We start from the raw sequence: 21683 nt of genomic DNA, 5'->3' as shown, positions 1-21683 counted from the left end.
CTAGAATCTTGTACAGATAAATAAAACAACAACAAAGAACAGAATCAATTTCAATAATTTCATCTCTGTTATAAGAACAATATGGACAAGACAAAATAGAAAATAAATGAAAAATAAAGTTGATCTAAATTCCAAACGAAGATGTATAGAAGAGACATAACTATAATGAACTAAATATGTATATGAATAAACATATATACTTTCAGTCTTTCACAAAGTTTTGCTCATGTAACTTAAATATATATATATATATATATATATATATATATATATATATCTTGTTCATGAAGAGAGATAATTGAAGAAGAGGAGAGACTGAGATGAGTGAGAGAAAATAAATTTTGTCTCACAGAAGTGTCGGACCGCGTGTCCGAGCCTCGGACACGCGTGTCCAATAAAAAATAATATTTGGACACTTTACAGAAGTGTCGGACACGTGTTCGAGCCTCGGACACGGGTGTCGGTGTCCGAAAAGTATCCGACACGAGTACGGAACCCTGAGAGGAGTGTCCGTGCTTCATAGGTACATATACATACCATGGTCTTTGGAGTTGAATATTTCCTTTGCCTTTTTTGCCCTATCAATCGAAACTCGAATGTTGCTATTTATCCATAGAAAAGAAGGAAGTTGCAAGGGTGGTGGGGACTGGGAGATGCAAAACATTTATGGGAGTTTATCCCCGAGGGAATAGACAAGTAAAATCTTATTACATATATATGAATACCAGTAAGAACTACCCTAAAACCATCTCTAGAACTACCCCTAAAACAATCTCTAGTTAGGACTAAAAAGTAAGAAGCAATTACAAAACCACATGGACGATGATGAGGTTACATTTCTAGCTGCATCCGAACCCTCTCCAGGTTGTAATTGCTCGAATTTGATGATCTTGTGTGCTCGTCTGTAGATGGATAGAGCAATAAGCGCCGCTGTCCCAACTGCAACTACAATTACATGTCTTACAGATACTGCTTTTCCCCTCTTTGGTTGGGGAGGATGTGATCTGGGAATGTTAATCAGACCCTTATTCCCACTTGTAACAACCACAACAGGAGGACCAAACTGTGGGATGACTCCGGATAGTTGATTGTTTCACAGTAGAACCTGTGTTAAGCCTGCCATTCCAATCAGAAAGTCTGGAATCTCACCAGAGAATCTGGAACTTCTAATCCGGCCAAATTTGAACTATGCCGTTTATAGTTAACAGGTTGCCCTCAATAACCTGGGGTTAAGCAAGGCCCTCTTCTGGTTCTAATTGCTCATCATTGATCCTGTAACATCGTTTGTAGACCGATAGAGCAATAACCTCAACTACCCCAACAGTGAAGACACCAGCTGCAACAACCACCGCCACAGAAACTGTTTCCTTCTTTGGTGATGCTGGAGGAGACTGCAGTGCTGCTGCTGGTGGATATATCAGACCCTTATTCCCATTTGTAACAACAACAACATATGTTTCGAACTTCGGCACGACTACAGACAGTTGATTGTTCGACAGTAAAACCTGCATTAAGCCTGCCATTCCGGTCAGAAATCGTGGAATCTCTCCAGAGAAGCTGTTGTTGGAGAGATCCAGAACTTCTAATCCTTCAATTGAGAAAGTGTGTGGGGGATAGGTCCTTCAAAGAGGTGGTTGCTGAGATTCAAACCAATTTGCAAATTTGTTGGCAGTGATGTGATATTCCCAATTAATCTGTTCATCCCAACTTGGAGTTCCAATAGGGAATTCAAGTTGCCAATCGAATCGGGTATTCGACCGCTAAGATTGTTGCCTTGTAGATTCAAAATCTCCAGCTCGGAAAGCTGGCTAAATGTTTCAGGAACTGACCCAGAAAGCTTATTTGCACTAAGATCAACCTGACTCAAATTCCTACAACTTGCTAGTTCAGGAACAGAACCACTGAATTGGTTGTGGCTAAGGTTTAAACTTTTGAGTCCAACCAATCCATCTAACTGTAAATGAATCTCGCCATCCAGAAAATTATGGGACAAGTCCAAGAACTCCAACATACCAAAACCATGAAAAGTGGGCAAAGGACTACTCAATTTGTTCATACTGAAATTCAACAGCTTTGACCCACCAATCTCTCCACAACCTATCATGAACCCATTTGGGATTTCGCTCAAATGGTTGTTGGAGAGATAAATGGACCGCAACGTATCAATCTGGCAAAGAACAGGCAGAAAATGAGAGGTAGAGAGAGAGAAACCAGAGAGAAAAACTTTGGTGATGGAGGAGGATGTGGAGTTGCACAAAACTCCCTTCCACAAACATGGGTTTGAATTTGTTTTATTATTCCATGGAAAATCAGAAGCTAAGTTGTTTCTGAGAAGCTCAGAGAGTTTGACCATGTTGGTTATCTGGTTTGGAGGCAGTTTAGAGAACACCAACTCAAGGATTGCCAAGAACAAGAACAAGAGGAGAGAGTTAATGTACCTGCTCTAATCTACAGCTGCAATTTTTATTGTACAGAGTATTATATATGCATCACACACACAAACACACACATATATATTCTCTATTTGCTTCAAGTGGGCAGAAGAAGGAAGAAGGAAAAAGGAAGGTGGAGGAACACATTGATTCAGAAGATATTGAGTGAGCTAGACATACTAGTTATCCGTAATGTTCACTAATGAAAATATACCTTGAAATAAAACTGGTTCTATTTTCTACTCTTAAAAACTGGTACCTTGAAATATACCTTGATATGGTACATTTTTACTTTTGAGCATTATCAATAAATTGGTATGCTTTGTTGAATCAATATCTACTCAAATGGAGGAGGGAATAGAAGGGTGGAGAGAGACACAGAGAGATTGGAGATACGTAAATGCCATGGGGTAGGAAATCTGTGAGGGTTTTTTTTTATTATTTTTTTTCATATAAAAAAAAAAAAAAGTGCTAGTGTTTGTTGACCTGCCAAAGACTAGACTAACAACAGTGTTGGTTTGGATTGTTAAAAATGTAAAAAAAAAAATTGACCGAGATATGGTCATGGTATCAACAGATAGTGATTTAGCAGTGTCAGACACTTATTTTTAAGAGTTCAAATTTGACTATGAATTATGAAAAAAAAAAAAAAAATGACTTGGTCATGGTCACAGACTCACAGTGGGCCCTTTCTTTCAAGTATTTAAGCCTCCAAGTCTTTTTGTAGGGGACCATCACAAAGATGATTTACGGAAGCGAAGACCTCGACAAAGATGTGCGTGTCTATATGCACACACAGATGGGTTGCACAAAGAAGGTCAATCAAACGCGTAGATTTAAAATTACTTGGAAACCTCTCAAGTCAAGCAAGTGCCAATAATCCTTCAAGTGTATTTGTGGAACTCAGTCATTAACTCAGACTCACTTAATTGGAGGAAGGGGTTTGGTCAAACACTTCGAATCTTCCATTATTCACAAATTGATTTGGAAGAAATTAATGTTCGAGGAGTCTTGTTTCAGGTTGGATTAAATACAAAAGAACGAATATGCAGTATTATTCAATAGCTAAAGTCAGAATACGAACGCTCAACCCATTACAATAGATATCAGAGCAGGCTTCTTAATCTAGCATTATTCTTTAACTTAAAGTCAGAAAACTCATTACAATAGGTATCAGAGCAGACCCCTTAATACAGTGTCACACCAAGCGCCCATTTCGGAGGTATGGATCCAGTTCGTTATTGGGTTCACTAGATAGGTTAGAGATGATGAGTAAAAGGGTGGTCCGATCGTAACGAGAGCCTTGCAAATTCGAAAAAAATATATATATATTAAAAGTCTTGTCTTATCTCACATTAAATTTATTTATTATTATTATTATTATTATTGTTATTTTTCAATAAGAAAGAGCAAGCCATGTTACCCATAGTCTTATGAGATATGGGAGGAATGAATGAATGTTGGCAACAGATTCAACTCATATTCTTTATTATGAGCTCTCTTTTAAAGTAGTATTATACTTTGACCATAAAAATTAATGCACTAGTAGCACTACCATGTTATCCATTTCAAAATGGTTCTTAAATCAAAATTGTTTTAAAAATAAGATTAGATGAAATTTTGTTTTATGAAGACTTGAATTTTTCCCTTTTTAGAAGGGGCAGACGTAACACGAAGCCCTTGCTGACGAAAACTTTGACCTTAAAGCTTTCATTTTAAAATGATCTCTTAACTTTTATTTTTTCTTCTCTCTTTATTCTTCAAATTTCTTTAATTTCCTTCCAATAAAAAATGGTTAAATTTCCCTTCTTCAATCAAATTTTAATTTTTTAATTTTCAAAGTTTTCTCATTTCTTCTTCTTCTTCTTCTTCTTCTTATTATTATTATTTTCCAACTTAAAATTCTTATTTTTGCACTTATGTATGATGTATGTAGTATGCAACTTTTTTTTTCCTCTCTTCTTATTATTTTTATTTCTTATTTTAATTTAATTTTAATTTATTAGTGTTATTTTATGAAGTCAATGGGTGTAATTTCATACTACAACTGTATTCAGTGAAAATATTATCAAACAATATTTTAGTTCTTATATTAATCAAACATTTATCTTTCTTATATTACTTATTGATTAGTATATTATTTTATAATAATTTTTTTTAAAAATATTATCAAACAATATTTTAGTTCTTATATTGATCAAACATTTATCTTTCTTATATTGCTTATTCATTAGTATATTAGTTTATAATAAAATTTTTTTTTCTTCTTTGCCCGCTTAATTTGAACAATTTATATTTGTTACATTAGTTGATTTAAATTTATTTATTTATTTATTTTTTAGACTGTGCCCAGTTCTCACCCCGGAATTGAAATATTGGCACTACCCCGGCATGTCACATGCTAGTATAATATAAGTAAACTTAATAGGTTTCAGGGAGGAAAAAGCAGGGGCATTAGGCACAAAGGTTAGTAGAAGTGCTATAATAAACTGTTCTCATCGTGAGTTGGCATTCTTAATTATTAAGGCTCCGTTTGTTTAGTTGTAAAATATTTTTTTCAAAAAATATATATATTTTTTAAGTAATATATATATATAATTTTTATTTTTCGGTTTTTGATAAAGATCTAGGTCGATGTTGAAGTCGAATCCATCGGGTGGGACATATAAAATAGCTTGTCGAAAGTTGATGAATTAATTATTTTTGTTAAGTTTTAGAATATATATTTTTTTCATAAATATTTTACAGAACTAAATACCCAAAAAACACAAAAAAAAAATATTTTTTTACTGGGCTAAATTGAAAAGTGTCCTGGAATTCTCAATTATTGAATTGAAAAGTTTAGGAATAAGGATTGAATAAGAATTTGTGAGAACAAGAAAAAAATAATGACAAGAAAATAAAATAGCCCACACAAGCGAGACAAGAATTTATACCTGAATAAGGATTGAATAAGAATTTGTGAGAACAAGAAAAAAATAATGACAAGAAAATAAAATAGCCCACACAAGAGAGACAAGAATTTATGCCTGATTCATTCTCACAAATAGGCTATTGTTTGGAGTGTTTGGAAGATCTCAGTGTTTTTGAACTGTGTGAGACAGAGTGGATAACCAGGAAAGTTCTCAACTGTAATACACGTATATGCATATATATATATATATATATATATACACGCACACGAAGAATACTTCCATTGCCATACAAAACTTTTTTTTTAGTTGAACTTACATACGTAACTGTCCTGTGAACCTGCGTTCAGCCAGCCATTCCAGTCAGAAAGTCTGGAATCTCACCAGAGAATCTGTTGTTGGAGAGATTCTGAACTTCTAATCCGGTCAAATTAGAACTACGCCGTTTTAAAGTTCGACAGGTTTCCTCAATTACCTGGGGTTAAGTTCTGGTTCTAATTGCTCATCATTAATCTTGTGACATCTTCTGGAGATCCATATAGCAATAAACTCAACTACCCCAATAGCGAGGACACCAGTTGCTGCAACAACCACCGCCACAGAAACAGTTTTCTTCTTTGGTGATGGTGGAGGAGACTGCTGTGGTGATGGTGGAGGAGACTGCTGTGCTGGTGGTGGTAAGTATATCAGACCCTTATTCCCAGTTGCAACAAGCACAACATATGAATTGAACTGTGGTACAACTCCAGACAGTTGATTGTTTGACAGTAAAACCTGCATTAAGCCCATTCCGGCCAGAAAGTCTGGAATCTCTCCAGAGAAGCTGTTGTTGGAGAGATCCAGAACTTCTAATCCGGTCAAATTGGAAAGAACGGAGGGGATAGGTCCATCAAAGAGGTTGCTGCTGAGATTCAAAGCAATTTGCAAATTTGTTGGCAGTGATGTGATATTCCCACTTAATCTGTTCATCCCAAGTTGGAGTTCCAACAGATTATTCAAGTCGCCAATTGAATTGGGTATTGGACCACTGAGATTGTTGCCTTGTAGATTCAAGTTGAAGAGACTCCGCAAGTTTGAGATTGAAGGAGGTATCGAACCACTCAGTGAATTCCAGCTGATATTGAGTTTCTCCAATTTTTGTAACTGAGTAATTTGATTTGGAATTTCACCATCCAACTTGTTGAATTGAAGCTTCATCTCCTGAAGATTGCTAAGATTACCCAACTGTACCGGCAACACACCGGTCAGGCTGTTATTAGCTAGATTCAACAGTGCCAACTTCTGGCACATACCCAACTGAGGAGGTATCAATCCACTCAAATTATTGTTATCCAGCTCCAAATACATCAACTGTTGGAGACTACCAAATGATGACGGTATTTCGCCATCAAAAGAATTGCTTCCCAATCTCAATCTCACCAAGTTTGGTGACATATTTTCAGGTATTGGACCGTCCAAAGAATTGTTGGACAGATCCAAAAACTGCAAATTTGAGTTCGACAGAAAGTCCGTCGGGAGCAACCCATGCAACTTATTGTAACTGAGGTCTAACTTAATGAGGTACATTGTAAGACCAGGTGGAAGTGTACCATTAAAATTATTCTGATTCGCTGCGAATCGGTACAGGGTTTTGATAGTTGAAAAGATTGGGGGGATTTCACCACTCAAAGAATTTGAAGATAGAATCAAAATCTTCAACTTGGTAAGGTTTCTAAATGAATCAGGAATTGACCCAGAAAGATTATTTGCACTCAGATCAACCAGACTCAAATTCCTATAACTTGATATTTCTATGGGGATATTAGCTTGGAAAGAATTGCTAGAAAGCTGAAGCTCCTCCAAAACCATGGACCGTCCAAGCTTTACTGGAACAGAACCACTGAATTGGTTGTAGCTAAGGTTCAAACTTTTGAGACCAACCAATCCATCAAACTGTAAATCAATCTTTCCATTCAAAGAATTATGAGAAAAGTCCAACAACTCCAACACACCAAAACCTTGAAAAGTGGGCAAAGGACCACTCAATTTGTTTCTACTAAAATTCAACACCATTAACCCACCAATCTGTCCACAACCTGTAATGAACCCATTTGGAATTTCATTCAAATGGTTGTTGGACAGATCAATAGACTGCAAGGTATCAATTTGGCAAAGAACAGGGAGAAAATCAGAGCCAGAAAGAGAAAAACCAGAGATAGAAAGTTGGATGATGGAGGAGTTGTTGGGACCGCACGAAACCCCCTTCCACAAACATGGGTCTGAATTTGGATTGATTTTCCAGGGAAAATCAGGAGATGAGTTGTTTTTGAGAAGCTCAGAGAGTTTGAGCATGGTGTTTATCTGGTTTGGAGGCAGTTGAGAGAACACCAATTGAAGAATTGCCAAGAACATGAGGAGAGAGTTAATGGGTACATACCTGATCATCTTAGCTTTCCCTCCAAAGTAATCAACAACTGCAATTTTTATTGTATAAAGTAGTATTATATTTGTTTCAGGTAGGCAGAGGAACAGATTAAGGAGGGAATTTAAGAGATGAGAGAGAGAGAGAGAGAGAGATTGGGGTATGCAATGCCATGGGGAGGGAAAGTTGTGGGAAAGATGTAAGAAAGAACGAAAATGGTCAGTGTTTAGCTTGTTGTTGCAGGCCTGACTGATCACTGTCAAAGACCAAGACTTACAGTAGTTTTACTTTGCATTGTTGTAACGTTTAAAATTTCTTCACTAAGAAAGACTACGATTATCAACGGGCAGTAACCTAGTAGTATTAGGCCCTTATTTTTCAAAAGAAAATCTAAGAGTTTAAGTCTCGGTAATTTGTGTGAGTACCAATTAAGAAAAAAATATATATACTAAGATTAAAACCATATCTTTTTGTAGAGACCTTTACGCTAAAAAAACAGAAGAAGAAAAAGACCTTTACAAAGATGAGGTGTACAAATATATATATATTTCACTCCGAGTATTTTGGAAACTGTTAGGATGTTATATATATATATATATATATATATATATATGTTAAGTTATGTAATTACATACAATTGGTAGGGCCCTTGTGTTATTTAGTTGACTTGTATCCTTTATATAAGCCTGCAAAGGCTTATTAGGTTGTGGGTGTGAAATATATACATACAAGTTCTCTCTCTCTCCCATGATTTGAGCATGGTATCAGAGCTACTCTTTCTTGGTGGCTGCTAGTTCTCAAATTAGTGCTTCTGCTGCGTCTGTGTGTTCTTGTACAAATCAAAATCGAGAGAGAAAGAGATAGTCTCTGATCGACACCGGAAATAAGAGAGAAAGAGATGTTTTTCGCCGGAGCTCTGTTCGTTGTTCTATTCAGAGCCGGAGATCTGAAGCTGGTGTTATGGTTAGCGCTTTTGGTCTGTTGTTCTCAGATCTGAAGCTCTTTTGTTCTTAGATCTGAAGCTCGTGTTGTATCATCGCTATTTTTTTTTTTGTTGGTTTGTTGTCGCTGCTGCAAGGGCGAGGGTGTACTAGCCTCGATTCTTCATTCGCGAACCTCTGTTGCTTAAGTTTAGTGTCGGTAGTAGATTTTTGTTCTCGTCGGTGCTGATCGCAGAGAAGAAGAGACGTGTTTGGTTGCAGGTGTGAAGTTATCCCAACTTTGTTTTACTAAAACCAGGGTTGCAGAGATGTGGGGCTGGTCCGAGCCGTTTGACCAGATTCGACCCGTTTGACCAGATTAGCCCATTTACCTAGGTCCGGCCCGTTTTCCAGGTTCGGCCAGAATACAGATTCTGCATATTTTTTTCTTCTTCTCTGTTTTTGATGGGTTCACCATGGCATCCAGTTCAGATTTGTTTTCTCCCACATCCAGTCTTCATTCTCCCATGACTTCAGTTAAACTCAATGGGAAGAATTACATACTGTGGGCTAAATCTGTTAAAACTTTTCTCAAAGGTAGAGGCCTTGGTACTCATCTGACTAAAGAGAAACTAAAGGAAACGGATGCTTCTTTTGATGCATGGGAAAAGGAAATGTGATTAGGATGCTCGAACGATATAAGGGAAAAGTTGAAAGCATTGCCAGCTATTTTGTATATTCAAATCTCAACCTGTGTTGTGTACTTAAAACGAAAAATAGTGACTTATCTTATCTCTACGCTGGGGAAAATGGATAGTAGCAGTTAACTTGTTTGACATACTGGTCTACATTGGCTTTCCAGTCAAATCCCTTCTTCACTTAACCTCCATCTTTACCATGACGGGTTATAAATCTTGTGTAGTTTAGTTTTCTGCAACTGTTTTATACTCTCATATAATAGAAAAAGAGAGGACTTCAGTAGACAGTTCTTGAAAATTGTATTGTGAAAATTGAGAGAAAAATAAAATGGCTGCTTTGTTTTATATCTATCTGAAATTTGTTTTATGTTTGCAGAATTTTGAAACTATGTTCAGAATACCTAAGCGTAAAGGAGCTTAGTTATTATTATATACATAGTTAGAAAATGCTTGTACTATACACGTATAATACATGTATGTACATATACACTAAGTATACTTGTATTGCTGTACAAATTTAAAAGTTCACCTTTTTTTTTTTTTTTTTTTTTTTTTTTTTTTTTTTTGTGGGTTGAGTTGAACTTATGCACGTAACTGTCCTCTCTCGATCAGAAGTTTAATGTTAGTTTAGTACATATACATACCATGGTCTTTGGAGTTGAATATTTCCTTTGCCTTTTTTGCCCTATCAGTCGAAACTCGAATGTTGCTATTTATCCATAGAAAAGAAGGAAGTTGCAAGGGTGGTGGGGACTGGGAGATGCTAAACATTTATGGGAGTTTATCCCCGAGGGAATAGACAAGTAAAATCTTATTACATATATATGAATACCAGTAAGAACTACCCTAAAACCATCTCTAGAACTACCCCTAAAACAATCTCTAGTTAGGACTAAAAAGTAAGAAGCAATTACAAAACCACATGGACGATGATGAGGTTACATTTCTAGCTGCATCCGAACCCTCTCCAGGTTGTAATTGCTCGAATTTGATGATCTTGTGTGCTCGTCTGTAGATGGATAGAGCAATAAGCGCCGCTGTCCCAACTGCAACTACAATTACATGTCTTACAGAAACTGCTTTTCCCCTCTTTGGTTGGAAAGGATGTGATCTGGGAATGTTAATCAGACCCTTATTCCCACTTGTAACAACCACAACATGAGGACCAAACTGTGGGATGACTCCGGATAGTTGATTGTTTCACAGTAGAACCTGTGTTAAGCCTGCCATTCCAATCAGAAAGTGTTCACGCGGTTTTTGTTCCCTACGCCGGTCGATGGACTCTTCGCGAGCGTGCCAGAGTATTTGTACAAAATACCCAAAATATGTAATTGAACACCAGCCTATCCCCTTTTCCGATGGCTGACTCTCAGGCGATTGTGTAGGAGAGAGACTAGTAAGAACTCCCAGCAAGGTTCTTTTATGCCTTGTTTGTAGCAAGGACTTTTTTGAGTATCTAAAGAAATGCAACGGCTGATGAATGTTCGAATGGATGGAATGGACGAGTGAAGACAGGCGGCAAGAACTTAATCGATCGCCGGCCGAACGTGATGACGAGAACTTAATCAATCGCCATCAGCCAAAACAATGGCAAGAATTTAATCGATCGCCACTGAAACGTGATAGCAAGAATTTAATCAATTGCCATCAGCCAAGTAATGACAAGAATTTAATCAATTGTCACTACGATTCAATGGCAAGAATTTAATCAATTGCCATTGAATTGAAAGCCTAACTAAAATTGCGTAATTAAAATTGGCATAATTGAAATTGAAAGAAAGTAAATGGCTGAATTGAAATAGTTGACAATGATCTAATCGATTGCCATTAAATTGAAATAAAGAAATTGATAGGAAAAAATGACGTAGAGTCAATTGAAAACATTTTTAGTTGAAATGCATATTTTGTGGTGGTGCTGGACAAGTTGGAATTGGAATACAATACTTCTATTTATAGAAGTTCTATCTCAACTTATTTTCCTAAGTTATTGTTAGAAAATCTCTCCTTCTTTGATTCTTTTCTTCACAATTTGAACTCAGTCAAATCCTATTGTTATTCTGCTTCCTTTCTTGTTTTGTTTCAGTAGGAAATCTCTGTAAAAACAACCTTCCTCGATTTAATCACATGTAAGTTGCCGAGATATTGCTAAAACGTTGCTAGAAAGTTGCTGAAAAGTTGCTAAGTTCTAGCAACTTCCTTTTAAAAACTTGGCAGCCATGTTCTATCCCAAGTGGCCCATCTTTTAGCGCCATGTCAAGGCCACTTGTCACAATTAGATTTGTTCACTTCATGCTGCCAATCTTCTATACATGTCTTCAAAGCTTTCCTTCTTTCATCAAACTAAACTTCCTATTTTATAGGAATTTAGTAATTGAGTTTCATCCAAACTCTAGCCTTTTCCTTTTCTGTTAACATCCCATTTTGAAAAAAGTCAAATGTGAGTTGCTATATTTCAGCAACTGCCATATCATTAGGTGGCTGAAATATATCTTTCTATATTTGCTCCTAATATCTTCAAACTGGCCGATCCATTCTTGGACATGCTCAACCCTTATCGGCTTCCCATTGGTCCACGTCGCTGCTGAAGTGGCTGCCAAGTTTTGGTGCCAACAAATGCCCCCTGAATTTCAAAGGCTTTTATCACTTATGATACGAAGTGTTTGGAATTTGAATCGGCCTAAAATTGTAATTCAAATTTTAGTAATAAATCCTTTTCCCAACCACCTGCTTTAATGGTTATCTTTCCCAATTAAAGCGGCGACTACACTAATCCGCTATTACATCCAACAAGTATTTAGCTTGATACCCTCTAATCCCTAAAATCATTCTTCTTTCCTTAAACTTTCTATCTCTGAATTCTTTCTCGGCGAAATCGTTCCTGACATCCTCTATGGCTCCTAAGAAAACTAAATCAACTGATTCCACCTCTATCCCTCAACCTACCGATCCTTCAACTCATGGCAACATCATAGAAAAATCCCTAAAAACTCTATCTCCTTACAAATACTGTCTCAATACCCTTATCGATCTTCGTACTGACTTCAAAGGCTTAGGTCCTGCTTTCCTTGATGAAGCTCCTTCATCAATCTCACCTTTCTATCCTTCGGCCGACGTTCTTCCATTCCTTCAAACCTTCCCTCCTAATGAAAATGGCAGTTTGCCACACTTTCATTTTAGAACATGGCATAGCCCAAATGATGCTTGGATCAATTGGGTCGATCGAGTTGGAGCTGTGAAGGGAGAAATATGGAAGGATTGTGGCATATATGATGCCATTCAGCTAAGTAAAACTAACATCGCCCAAGACAGAGCCTTGATGATAGCAGCCATGTTTAATTGGTCGACCACCACCAACTCCTTACACTTGAAATGTGGCATGATGGCTCCAACCATTCAAGACGTGTGCTATCTAACCGGCCTCAAACCCTTTGGGATTGATGTAAGTACCTTATTGGTTGAAAAGGATTCTCCTTTCATCTTCCCTTCAAAGCAAACTGGAACCAAATCATCTGAATCCTCTTATGGCAAGTACTTAACTTCCACCATGGATCCTCGCGTCCCTGTGAATGATGCTGAACATATTGCCTTCTTATTGGCGTGGCTGAACAAGTTTCTTCTATGCGTACCGGCCTTTCAAGTCACAAAGGATTACATTCATGTGGCCGTTGCCCTTTCAAGAGGTAAACACCTTGCTCTTGCCCCCCTGGTGCTTTCTCATTTATATAGAGGGATTTATGACTTGCTTACCTCCAACTTCGGACGCTATGGTGGTCCCCTCTGGTTATTTCAAATTTGGCTTCAAGTGTACTTTCTTGAACTCAGACCTGTGGTAAGGCCTTTGGCCAATGACCCATTACTTTCTGTAAGTTACGCATCAGCCGTACCTAAATCCCATTCATTTGGAGATTGCTTCAATTTCTTTTACTCCGGTTGTGAACAGAGGACTATCAGCCAATTCCTTCCATTTTCTCATTGCTCACAAGCTCCTCGATGGCTGATTCCTCCTCAAGGAGTGTCTACCAAAAAATCAGCTGATAAGCATTCGGCCATGTGGGCTAGTTTCTTACTTCCAAGAGACCTTCACTTCAACACTGGCCCTCTAGGCACAGTAAACTCAAAAGTTGGAGTTGAGTTCTACAATCCAAACCAACTTGCTAGGCAATTTGGTATGACTCAAATGATCCCCATGCCCCCTTATTTCTCTTTCAACAAAAACTTCCATAGGCGTGTGGTATTTCCAGATGACTCCTATGTAAAGAACGTGTCCTCCCGGTTCTCAAATCTGCAAGCCGGGTTCCAATTCCAACCCTTCATAAAAAACCCAGCCTCAGATTCTAGTTTTGATCAATGGTGGTCTTCTTACATTACTTCTACAAGGACGACTGATAGCCAGTCCCTTGTTGTTAAAATATTGGAATCTTTCAAGTTCATATCTGTGGCCTTTGAAGGGGCATTCGTAATTTCCCGGGCCGTTACCCCAAAGAAGATGCCTCAAAAAGATCCTCCCAAAGATAAAAAACAAACGGCCAAGAAACTCCCTTTCTCTCAGCCAACAGATGCTCCAACAAGGACCAATAAAGAGAGAAAAGCTAAGGCCAAAGCCACTGTCAGCCTCCTCAAGGGTACGATCTTCCTTTATATATATATATATATATATATATATATATATATAAAATAAAAAAAATAAAAAAAAACTTTTAATTGAAATTCTCTTACCCCCCTCTTTTTTTTTTTTTTTTTTTTTTTTCTCGCAGATTCAGACAGTGGAACTTTATCAGCCTCGCTTAATCCAGAAGACGTTGAGCCCCAAGATGATGAGATTTCCTCCAGCCAACCTCCTCAGCCTTCAATAACTGAATCAGCCATCATCCCTGATGTTCCTCCAATTCCTCCAAAGGTAAAATTTTTTTTTTTTATCTATTAACATACAAAGACAATCATATCGGCTCAATTGTTAAAATACTTAGCCAATATTGATTTCTAATTCTCGGCCACAACTATTATTGGCCGAAACAAACTTTAATAAAGCTTCCATCTCCAGGGGAAAAGAAAGAAATCAACTGCTCATGGCACTTTAAAAAGAACAAGATTGAGCAAACGTAAGAAACAGGAAGTGGAAGAAAATCTAGAAAACCTTCATCCTACAGAAGACGTGGCCGATGATCCCGTAATTAATGTGACTGACACTCCTTCTGATCATTCCTCAGATGAAAAAGAGGTAAAGATAACTGTACTTGAAATTTCCAAACTTTTCAATTAATATGGTCCTTAATTTCTTCTCTTTTGCAGCAATCTCCTCTTCTTGACTTGGTCTATAGCCCAGTTAGAAATTTCAGCCCTCTGAAGGATTTTCATGATCCCATTGAGGTGCCCTTCAATGTTCAAGTCACTCCTGCTAAAACTTCATCCCAGGGAGATAGCACAGCGGTTCAGCCAGAATTTCCTCCTCCAGAAACCAGTCATCAGCCACTCTTAGTGACAGACATAGCCGAATCATCTAAGGTATTGACTATCTTATGTCCCAAAAAAAAAACTTAAGATCTAATCTTTCCTCATTTTGTCAGGTTGTGTATGAGAAAACTCAAATTATTCCTTTATTTCCTCCACAAAAAGTTCCTGCTTCATCTCTATTGGCCTTGAGCAATTTTTTTAAGGATGTAGTGGCTTCAGTGACCGAAGAGAAAGAAAGTGAATCTTCTAGAGCCACCCAGTCACTTCAACCAATATCCCTATACAATCCTTAGAAGAGACCAAAAAATCTTTACTTGAGATCTTGAAAAAGGATGCTGCTGATCTTCCTCATTTTGAAAGTGAACTCACACAGTGCTTTCTACACTCAGCCAGTACCCAGACTTTCCGGTTGATCTTCAAGCCACTATTGCTACCTTTAAAGGCCAGCTACCAACTCTGACCGATGATATTTTCCAAGCCAATGAAGCAATCAACCAATTCAACAAGAGTAAAAACAGGAAGGATACCCTTGCTAACCAATTGTTAATTCAAGCTTCCTCCTTTGAAAGAGTGAATACAGAGTTCATTGGCCTTGAGGAAAGAGAACATGTCCTTCAGAAAGAGATCGACCAGATCCATGCTCGTAAGGCCATCTTGTCTGCTGAAGCTGCCACATTGCAGTTTGAAGCTCAAGACCTTACTCACGAGCATGCAAATCTTCGTGGAGAATTACCTCAATTGGAAGAGTCAAAGAGGCAGGCCATGGTGGCCTTCAATCGGTCCTTAGTTATTTGGGCCGATTTTAAGGAAAAATTTGCAAACATATGAATATTAGCTTCCTTTTGTGGCCATCTTAGTGTATGATCTTTAAATGATGTAATCTTTTACACTTCAATGAATAAATGGCCTTTTTTGTTACTCCAAACAAACATCCACATTCTAGCGAGAAAGAATTTATTAAAATAACCAAATCAGCCTAGAAAACTAGGCCGATTTTTATTACATAAAGGTACACATGGTCAGCCATAAGTACTGGCTAACACTAATTTTCCCTTTCAAAGATTGCCGGTACGTACCTCTTGAGGTACTTGCCATTAATGGGATAGTCATGTAATCGGCCACTGAAATATTTCAGCCTATATGCTCCTCCACTTAAGACTTGATGGACTAAGTATGGCCCTTCCCATTTTTGGGACCACTTCCCATATTTCCTATCGACTTTACCCACTGGCAAAACAACTTTCCAAACCAAATCTTCTTCAGCAAAAGACTTAGGTTTTACCCTCTTGTTGTAGATCCTCATCACTTTCTTCTTGTGAGCTATGATATGATCCAAAGCATCCCTTCTAAATTCATCCAAATCTTCCAATTCTACCAACATTGCTTGAGTATAATCAGCTGGAGTTAGATTATTTTGAAAAGCAACTCTGGCTGATTTAACCTTCATCTCCATAGGCAGAACAGCATCATGACCATAAGTTAACATGTATGGTGTAACTCCTGTGCCTGTTCTTTTTGAGTTCCTATAGGCCTATAAAGCTTCAGACAAAGTCTCATGCCACCTTCTTGGCTTATCTTTGATCATTTTTTCAATGATCTCAATTAGAATCTTATTTGAAGATTCGGCCTGGCCATTTGCTTGAGCATAGTATGACGTAGAGGCTGACATATGAATATTCATGTTGTGGCCGAATTGTAGTACATCAGTTGCTCTAAATACTGTTGCATTGTCTGAAACAAGTGTTTTTGGAATCCCAAATCTGTGGATGATGTTTTGCTCCATGAAATTAATCACTGTTTGCTGATCAACCGCTTTGCAAGCCTTGGCCTCAACCCATTTAGTAAAATAATCTGTGGCAACAATCACCCAGTGATGGCCTTCGCTTGATGGTGGATTAATTTTACCAATAAGGTCAAAGCCCCAACCTCTGAATGGCCAAAGTTTGATTATTGGCTATAATTCTTTTGCTGGTACATTCTGAATCGGCCCGTGTCTTTGACAAGCTTGACAACCTTTTGAGTAATCTATGCAATCTTTTCTCATTCTCGGCCAATAATATCCATACCTGCGAATCAGCCATCTCATTTTTAATCCCAGCTTGGTGAGCCCCACAGCTGCCCTCATGTACCTCGGCCATAACCTGAAGTGATTCCTCCTTGCTTATGCATTGTAGTAAGAGCCCATCTTCTAACCCTTTTCTGTATAGATCCCCATCTAGAAGCACAAAGTTGATCGCTTTTCTTTTAATATTTCTATCAGCCTTGATGTTTGGATTTCGAAGGAACTTTATAAATGGTATCCTCCAGTCATCGTCGGCCAAATCTTCTACATCAATTGTCCAAGTATCAAACATAGTATTTCTTAATTCGGCCGATGGCAAAGATCTTCGTGTCATCTTTATCAACTGATCTTCTATTCCGGCTGGTACTCTTATTCCAGAGGCTGCTTGAGCCATGCTGTTGGCCTCCTTATTCTGCCCTCTCGGCCAGAACTTAAGTTGAACATTATCAAATTGATTAATTAATGAAGTGGCCAGAGAATGAAACGGCCTTAATTGCCAACTTAGGCACTTAAAATCTTCAGAAATTTGGCTAAGGACTAAGTTTGAATCTCCCAAAATCTTTACATCTCTAACAGCCATTTCAATTAAAATCTCCAGGCCGATTATAAGTGCTTCATATTCGGCCTGATTATTTGAACATTTAAAATCTAAAAAGAAAGAGAATGAAGCCTTTCTGCCAGCTGGCGAAATAATAACAATACCTGCTCCTGCTCCATCAGCCGTGCTTGATCCATCAAACATCAAGATCTAAGGAGTTAAGAATATAGCTGATGACTCCAATTCATCATAAACCCATGGATCAATATCAGTTGAAGGATGATCGGCCAAAAAATCAGCCAGAACCCTTCCTTTTACTGATTTTTGTGAGACGTAGATAAAATTGAATTCCATCAAAGCCAAAGCCCACTTACCTATTCGGCCAGTGATCAATGGCCTTGATAGCATATACTTGATTACGTTAGTCTGACAAAGAATGTAAACATCAACAGGCCGCATGTATACTCTCAACTTCATGGCCGAATAGTACAAAGATAAACAAAGTTTCTCAATTGAGGAATATCTGCATTCTACATCAGTCAGTATTCTACTCAGGTAGTAGACAGCCTGCTCCTTTCCATGTTCATTGTCTTGTGCGAGCATACTACCAATTGATTCTTCTGCGGCCGATAAATAAAGCTTTAATGGCCACTTTTTTCTTGGAGGCATTACAACCGGGGGGTTTGCCAAATACTCTTTTATTTTGTCAAAGGCCTTCTGATGGGATTCGTCCCAATGAAATTTCTCATGTAACTTTAATTTCACTAAAGTCGAAAAGACATGCACTCGGCCAGCATGGTTAGAAATAAATCTTCTAAGAAAACCTACCTGACCGAGGAACCTTTGCACTTGTTTTTTGTTGGCTGGGGCCCTAGCATTTATAATAGCTTTGACCTTGTTCTGATCAACTTCAATACCTCGTTTATGTACCAAGAACCCCAAGAAATTCCCGGCTGAAACTCCAAATGCACACTTCAATGGGTTCATTTTCAATTTGTGAATCCTCATCCTTTCAAAGGCCCTTTTCAAGTGTTCCAAATGCTGTCTCTTGGCCGATGATTTCACAACCACATCATCTATATAAATTTCCATGAATCGGCCAATCATATCATGAAAGATAGAATTCATTGCCCTTTGATAAGTAGCCCCGGCATTTTTTAGGCCAAATGGCATCACAATCCACTCAAAAGTACCAATTGATCCAGGACATCTAAAAGCCGTTTTATGAACATCCTCCTCGGCTAAATAGATTTGATTATAACCTGAATGGCCGTCCATAAAAGACAATATTTCATGCTTAGCGGCCGAATCAATAAGTTGATCGGCCACAGGCATTGGATATTCATCTTTTGGAGTGGCATTATTTAAATTGCGAAAATCCACACAAACTCTAAGTTTGCCATTCTTCTTCATTACCGGAACAACATTAGACAACCATTCAACATACCTAACTGTTCGAATAAATCCTGCCTTAAGAAGTCTTTCAATTTCTTCTTTAATTTTGAGCATTACTTCCGAAGACATCCTTCTTGGTGGTTGTTTATATGGCTGGAAATCTTTCTTGATCGGTAATCTATGTTCTACCAATTTTCTAGACAGGCCAGACATCTCTTCATAACTCCAAGCAAAGCAATCCTTATATTCATTTAATAATTTAATCAAATCGGCCTGGAATTTAGGCTCAAGCAAAGCACTAACAAATAATGGTCGATTATCTTTTTTAGTACCAACATTTATTTCCAATAAAGGATCTTGCACCTCTGCTTTATTATCTTCCATCCTGGAAGGGGCTGACTCCAAATCTTCAAGTTGGATTGCATCCAGCTTTTCGAAACCTTCTTCAATTATATCGGCCGTGCTGGCCGATACCTCTTCATATAGTTGTTCTTCTCTGGCCAGTCTCTTCTCAGCCAGATATGCTTTCAGTCTGATGCAAGCGGCCCTGAAAGCTTGCCGCTTCTTTTCTTCATTGGTTTTGTGATCCATCAGTAACATCTTCAATATCCTTGATGGTCGACCTGAAAATATCAATTTTCGGCCGAGCTGCTTCTGACAATAATTCTTTAATATCAGCATTAATTAAATTCTTCTTCATTGTTGCCGCTGCTGGTCGTCCCATCCTGTTAATGCCAACAAATTTGATAGGTACAACAGTTTCATCATAAAGTGCAGCCTCAGCCGAATACACCCTAGCTATAAAGGGTTTGTTATCGGCCTCAACAATTTTTACCTCATTTCCATCCCAAAAAATCAACATTTGATGCAAGGTTGATGGGATGCACATGTTAGGATGAATCCAATCTCGGCCTAAAAGGAGATTATAGGCCGCGGTTGAATCAATGATAAAGAAAGCCGTAAAGGATGTCTTACCGCCAATAGTAATTTCCAAAGGTAGAATACCTTTGGTGTTACTAGATCCTCCATTAAAACCACTGATGGCCACGTCGGTTGGAACTACATCATCCATGGTTTTACCCAATTTCTTCAAAGTAGTTGATGGAATGACATTCACCACCGAACCATTGTCAACCAAAACCCTATTGATTGGCTGACCCTCAACCCATACTTTAACATACAACGGCCTCAACTGCTGTGTCATGGACAAAGGTGGTTTTTCAAAAATGATTTTATCGGCCTTAGATGGCTGATCCTGAGTGATCAATCCTATCCCGGCCGATGAACTTGTCGAATCGTTCTTAATTTCTGAAGATTCAGCCTTTTCCTCCTACTTGGCTGACTCAACATCCCTGTTCACCGTTGGTTATATCCTTGCTTCAAACACAGAAGGCAAAACAAATACCATGTTACAATTTACCTTATCCGGGAGAGAACCAAAACGAATTCTGTACTTGGCCGCATGCTTTGGATCCTGGTCGGGCTGATCATCTTTTTCTTCATAAAAGCATGCCTTATTCTCAAATGATGTAGCGACCTCCATGTCTTCAGCCACCACTGGTTCATTTTTTCTTTCTAGTTGATCATGGTCGATCTTGTCTTCTTTCCTTTTGAGTTCTGCATTTTTCCTTTGCATCCTCCTTTTTTGGGTACGTGTAGGAGGCTACTTAGGAAACTTTGGGTGACTTACTCGAGTCCATCTGCCATGGTCAACCAAAGGAGGTCTAACCGTTCTTACACGGCTAGATTCTTCTCCTTTTTGAACCCATATTTCTGACTGAATTGTTGGTTTCCTTTTGAAACTAGGATAAAAATGTTGTTTTGGCAGGACTCTATCGGCCACCGATGACCGAATGATTCTCACTGCCCTCGGCCCATTTTCTCTAAATATTGATCGATTGATTTCTTTATGATTCTGTCTAGGCTGATGGCCTAACCTTTTATGGACACTGCGCTTTCTAGTTGATTGGAAATAGCCCCTCTTGTCTGAGTCATTCCTTCGGCCTTTGCAATTTGGACAACAACCATGATTGATGAGGGCAATTTGAGCTTCTCTTAACTTAAATTCCAAGTCCTTAACTTTCTGTTCATCATTACTGGCCGATGAACTACCAAGAACTTTTGGTAATCTTTCCTGTCTACCATTATCAGCGGCTTTTTCAGTTGCCAGGCTGATTACATTGGTACTGACAATATTAGGAAATGGATCGCCATCGACCCCCATTACATCTGGCTTCTTTTCAGGGAATTTCAATACACCTTCATCGATAGATTTTTGCAATACATTTCTAAATACATAACAATTGTTAGTAGTATGATTCCATGAATTATGAAATTTGCAGAACTCTCTTCCTTTTAAATCATTGGTAGATGGTATATTGTGTCCTTTTGGCAGAACGATTTGTTTGTCGGCCAACAAATGATCAAAAATTTGTTCTGTTTTGGCCAGATCAAACGTATAAACCTTACCAGTATCAGCCGTACCCTTCCTGGCCGATGAAGTCGATGGCTGAGTACCACTGGTGGATACATTTGGTTTTGTTAAAGCATCACATACATAAGGTTTCTTTAGAATGACTTCGGCCAAATTAGCTTCAAAATCTTCCTCTTCGACCATATCAGTTGAATAAACTTCATAGTTGGGGTCCCTATAGTACGTACCTTTAGAGGAATTTTTTCGTTCTTTCTCCTCTTTGAGAACTAACTCATACCTGGTAGCTTTCTCGGCCAAGTCATACATGTCACGAAATGGAACTCCTTCAAACCTCTTCCGAAGTTCAAAATCAAGGCCGTTCAAAGCCAAACGAATGTACTCCTGTTCTGGAAGAGGTACACGACATCTTAATCTTGCTCTCCTGAATCTTGCAATGAATG

The 21683-nt window shown here is 38.2% G+C and overlaps 2 protein-coding genes across 2 annotated transcripts; both read right to left on the bottom strand.

Annotated features, from left to right (window-relative positions):
* Nucleotides 1–1574: 1574 nt before the first annotated feature.
* LOC132273821 (leucine-rich repeat receptor-like protein kinase PXC2) lies at nucleotides 1575–3199 on the bottom strand. The gene has a single exon (XM_059774896.1). It carries the CDS (start codon nucleotides 2351–2353, stop codon nucleotides 1583–1585), a length of 771 nt encoding a protein of 256 aa, XP_059630879.1. The 5' UTR covers nucleotides 2354–3199; the 3' UTR covers nucleotides 1575–1582.
* Nucleotides 3200–5446: 2247 nt separating this feature from the next.
* Nucleotides 5447–7961, bottom strand: LOC132273820 (LRR receptor-like serine/threonine-protein kinase GSO2). The gene has a single exon (XM_059774895.1). The coding sequence runs from the start codon at nucleotides 7766–7768 to the stop codon at nucleotides 5816–5818; it is 1953 nt and encodes a 650-aa protein (XP_059630878.1). The 5' UTR covers nucleotides 7769–7961; the 3' UTR covers nucleotides 5447–5815.
* Between the last annotated feature and the right edge of the window lie 13722 nt (nucleotides 7962–21683).

Source organism: Cornus florida, unplaced genomic scaffold (genome assembly GCF_030987335.1).
Source record: "Cornus florida cultivar Cherokee Brave unplaced genomic scaffold, ASM3098733v1 CherokeeBrave_3.0.0_Hap2_Chr09, whole genome shotgun sequence".
NCBI classification, from domain to species: Eukaryota; Viridiplantae; Streptophyta; class Magnoliopsida; order Cornales; family Cornaceae; genus Cornus; species Cornus florida.
This window is presented reverse-complemented; position numbering and strand designations above follow the sequence as displayed.

What these genes read in the sequence shown, in the direction of transcription:
- LOC132273820 (XM_059774895.1), bottom strand. Translation starts at nt 7,768, where the DNA reads ATGATCAGGTATGTACCCATTAACTCTCTCCTCATGTTCTTGGCAATT.
- LOC132273821 (XM_059774896.1), bottom strand. Translation starts at nt 2,353, where the DNA reads ATGGTCAAACTCTCTGAGCTTCTCAGAAACAACTTAGCTTCTGATTTT.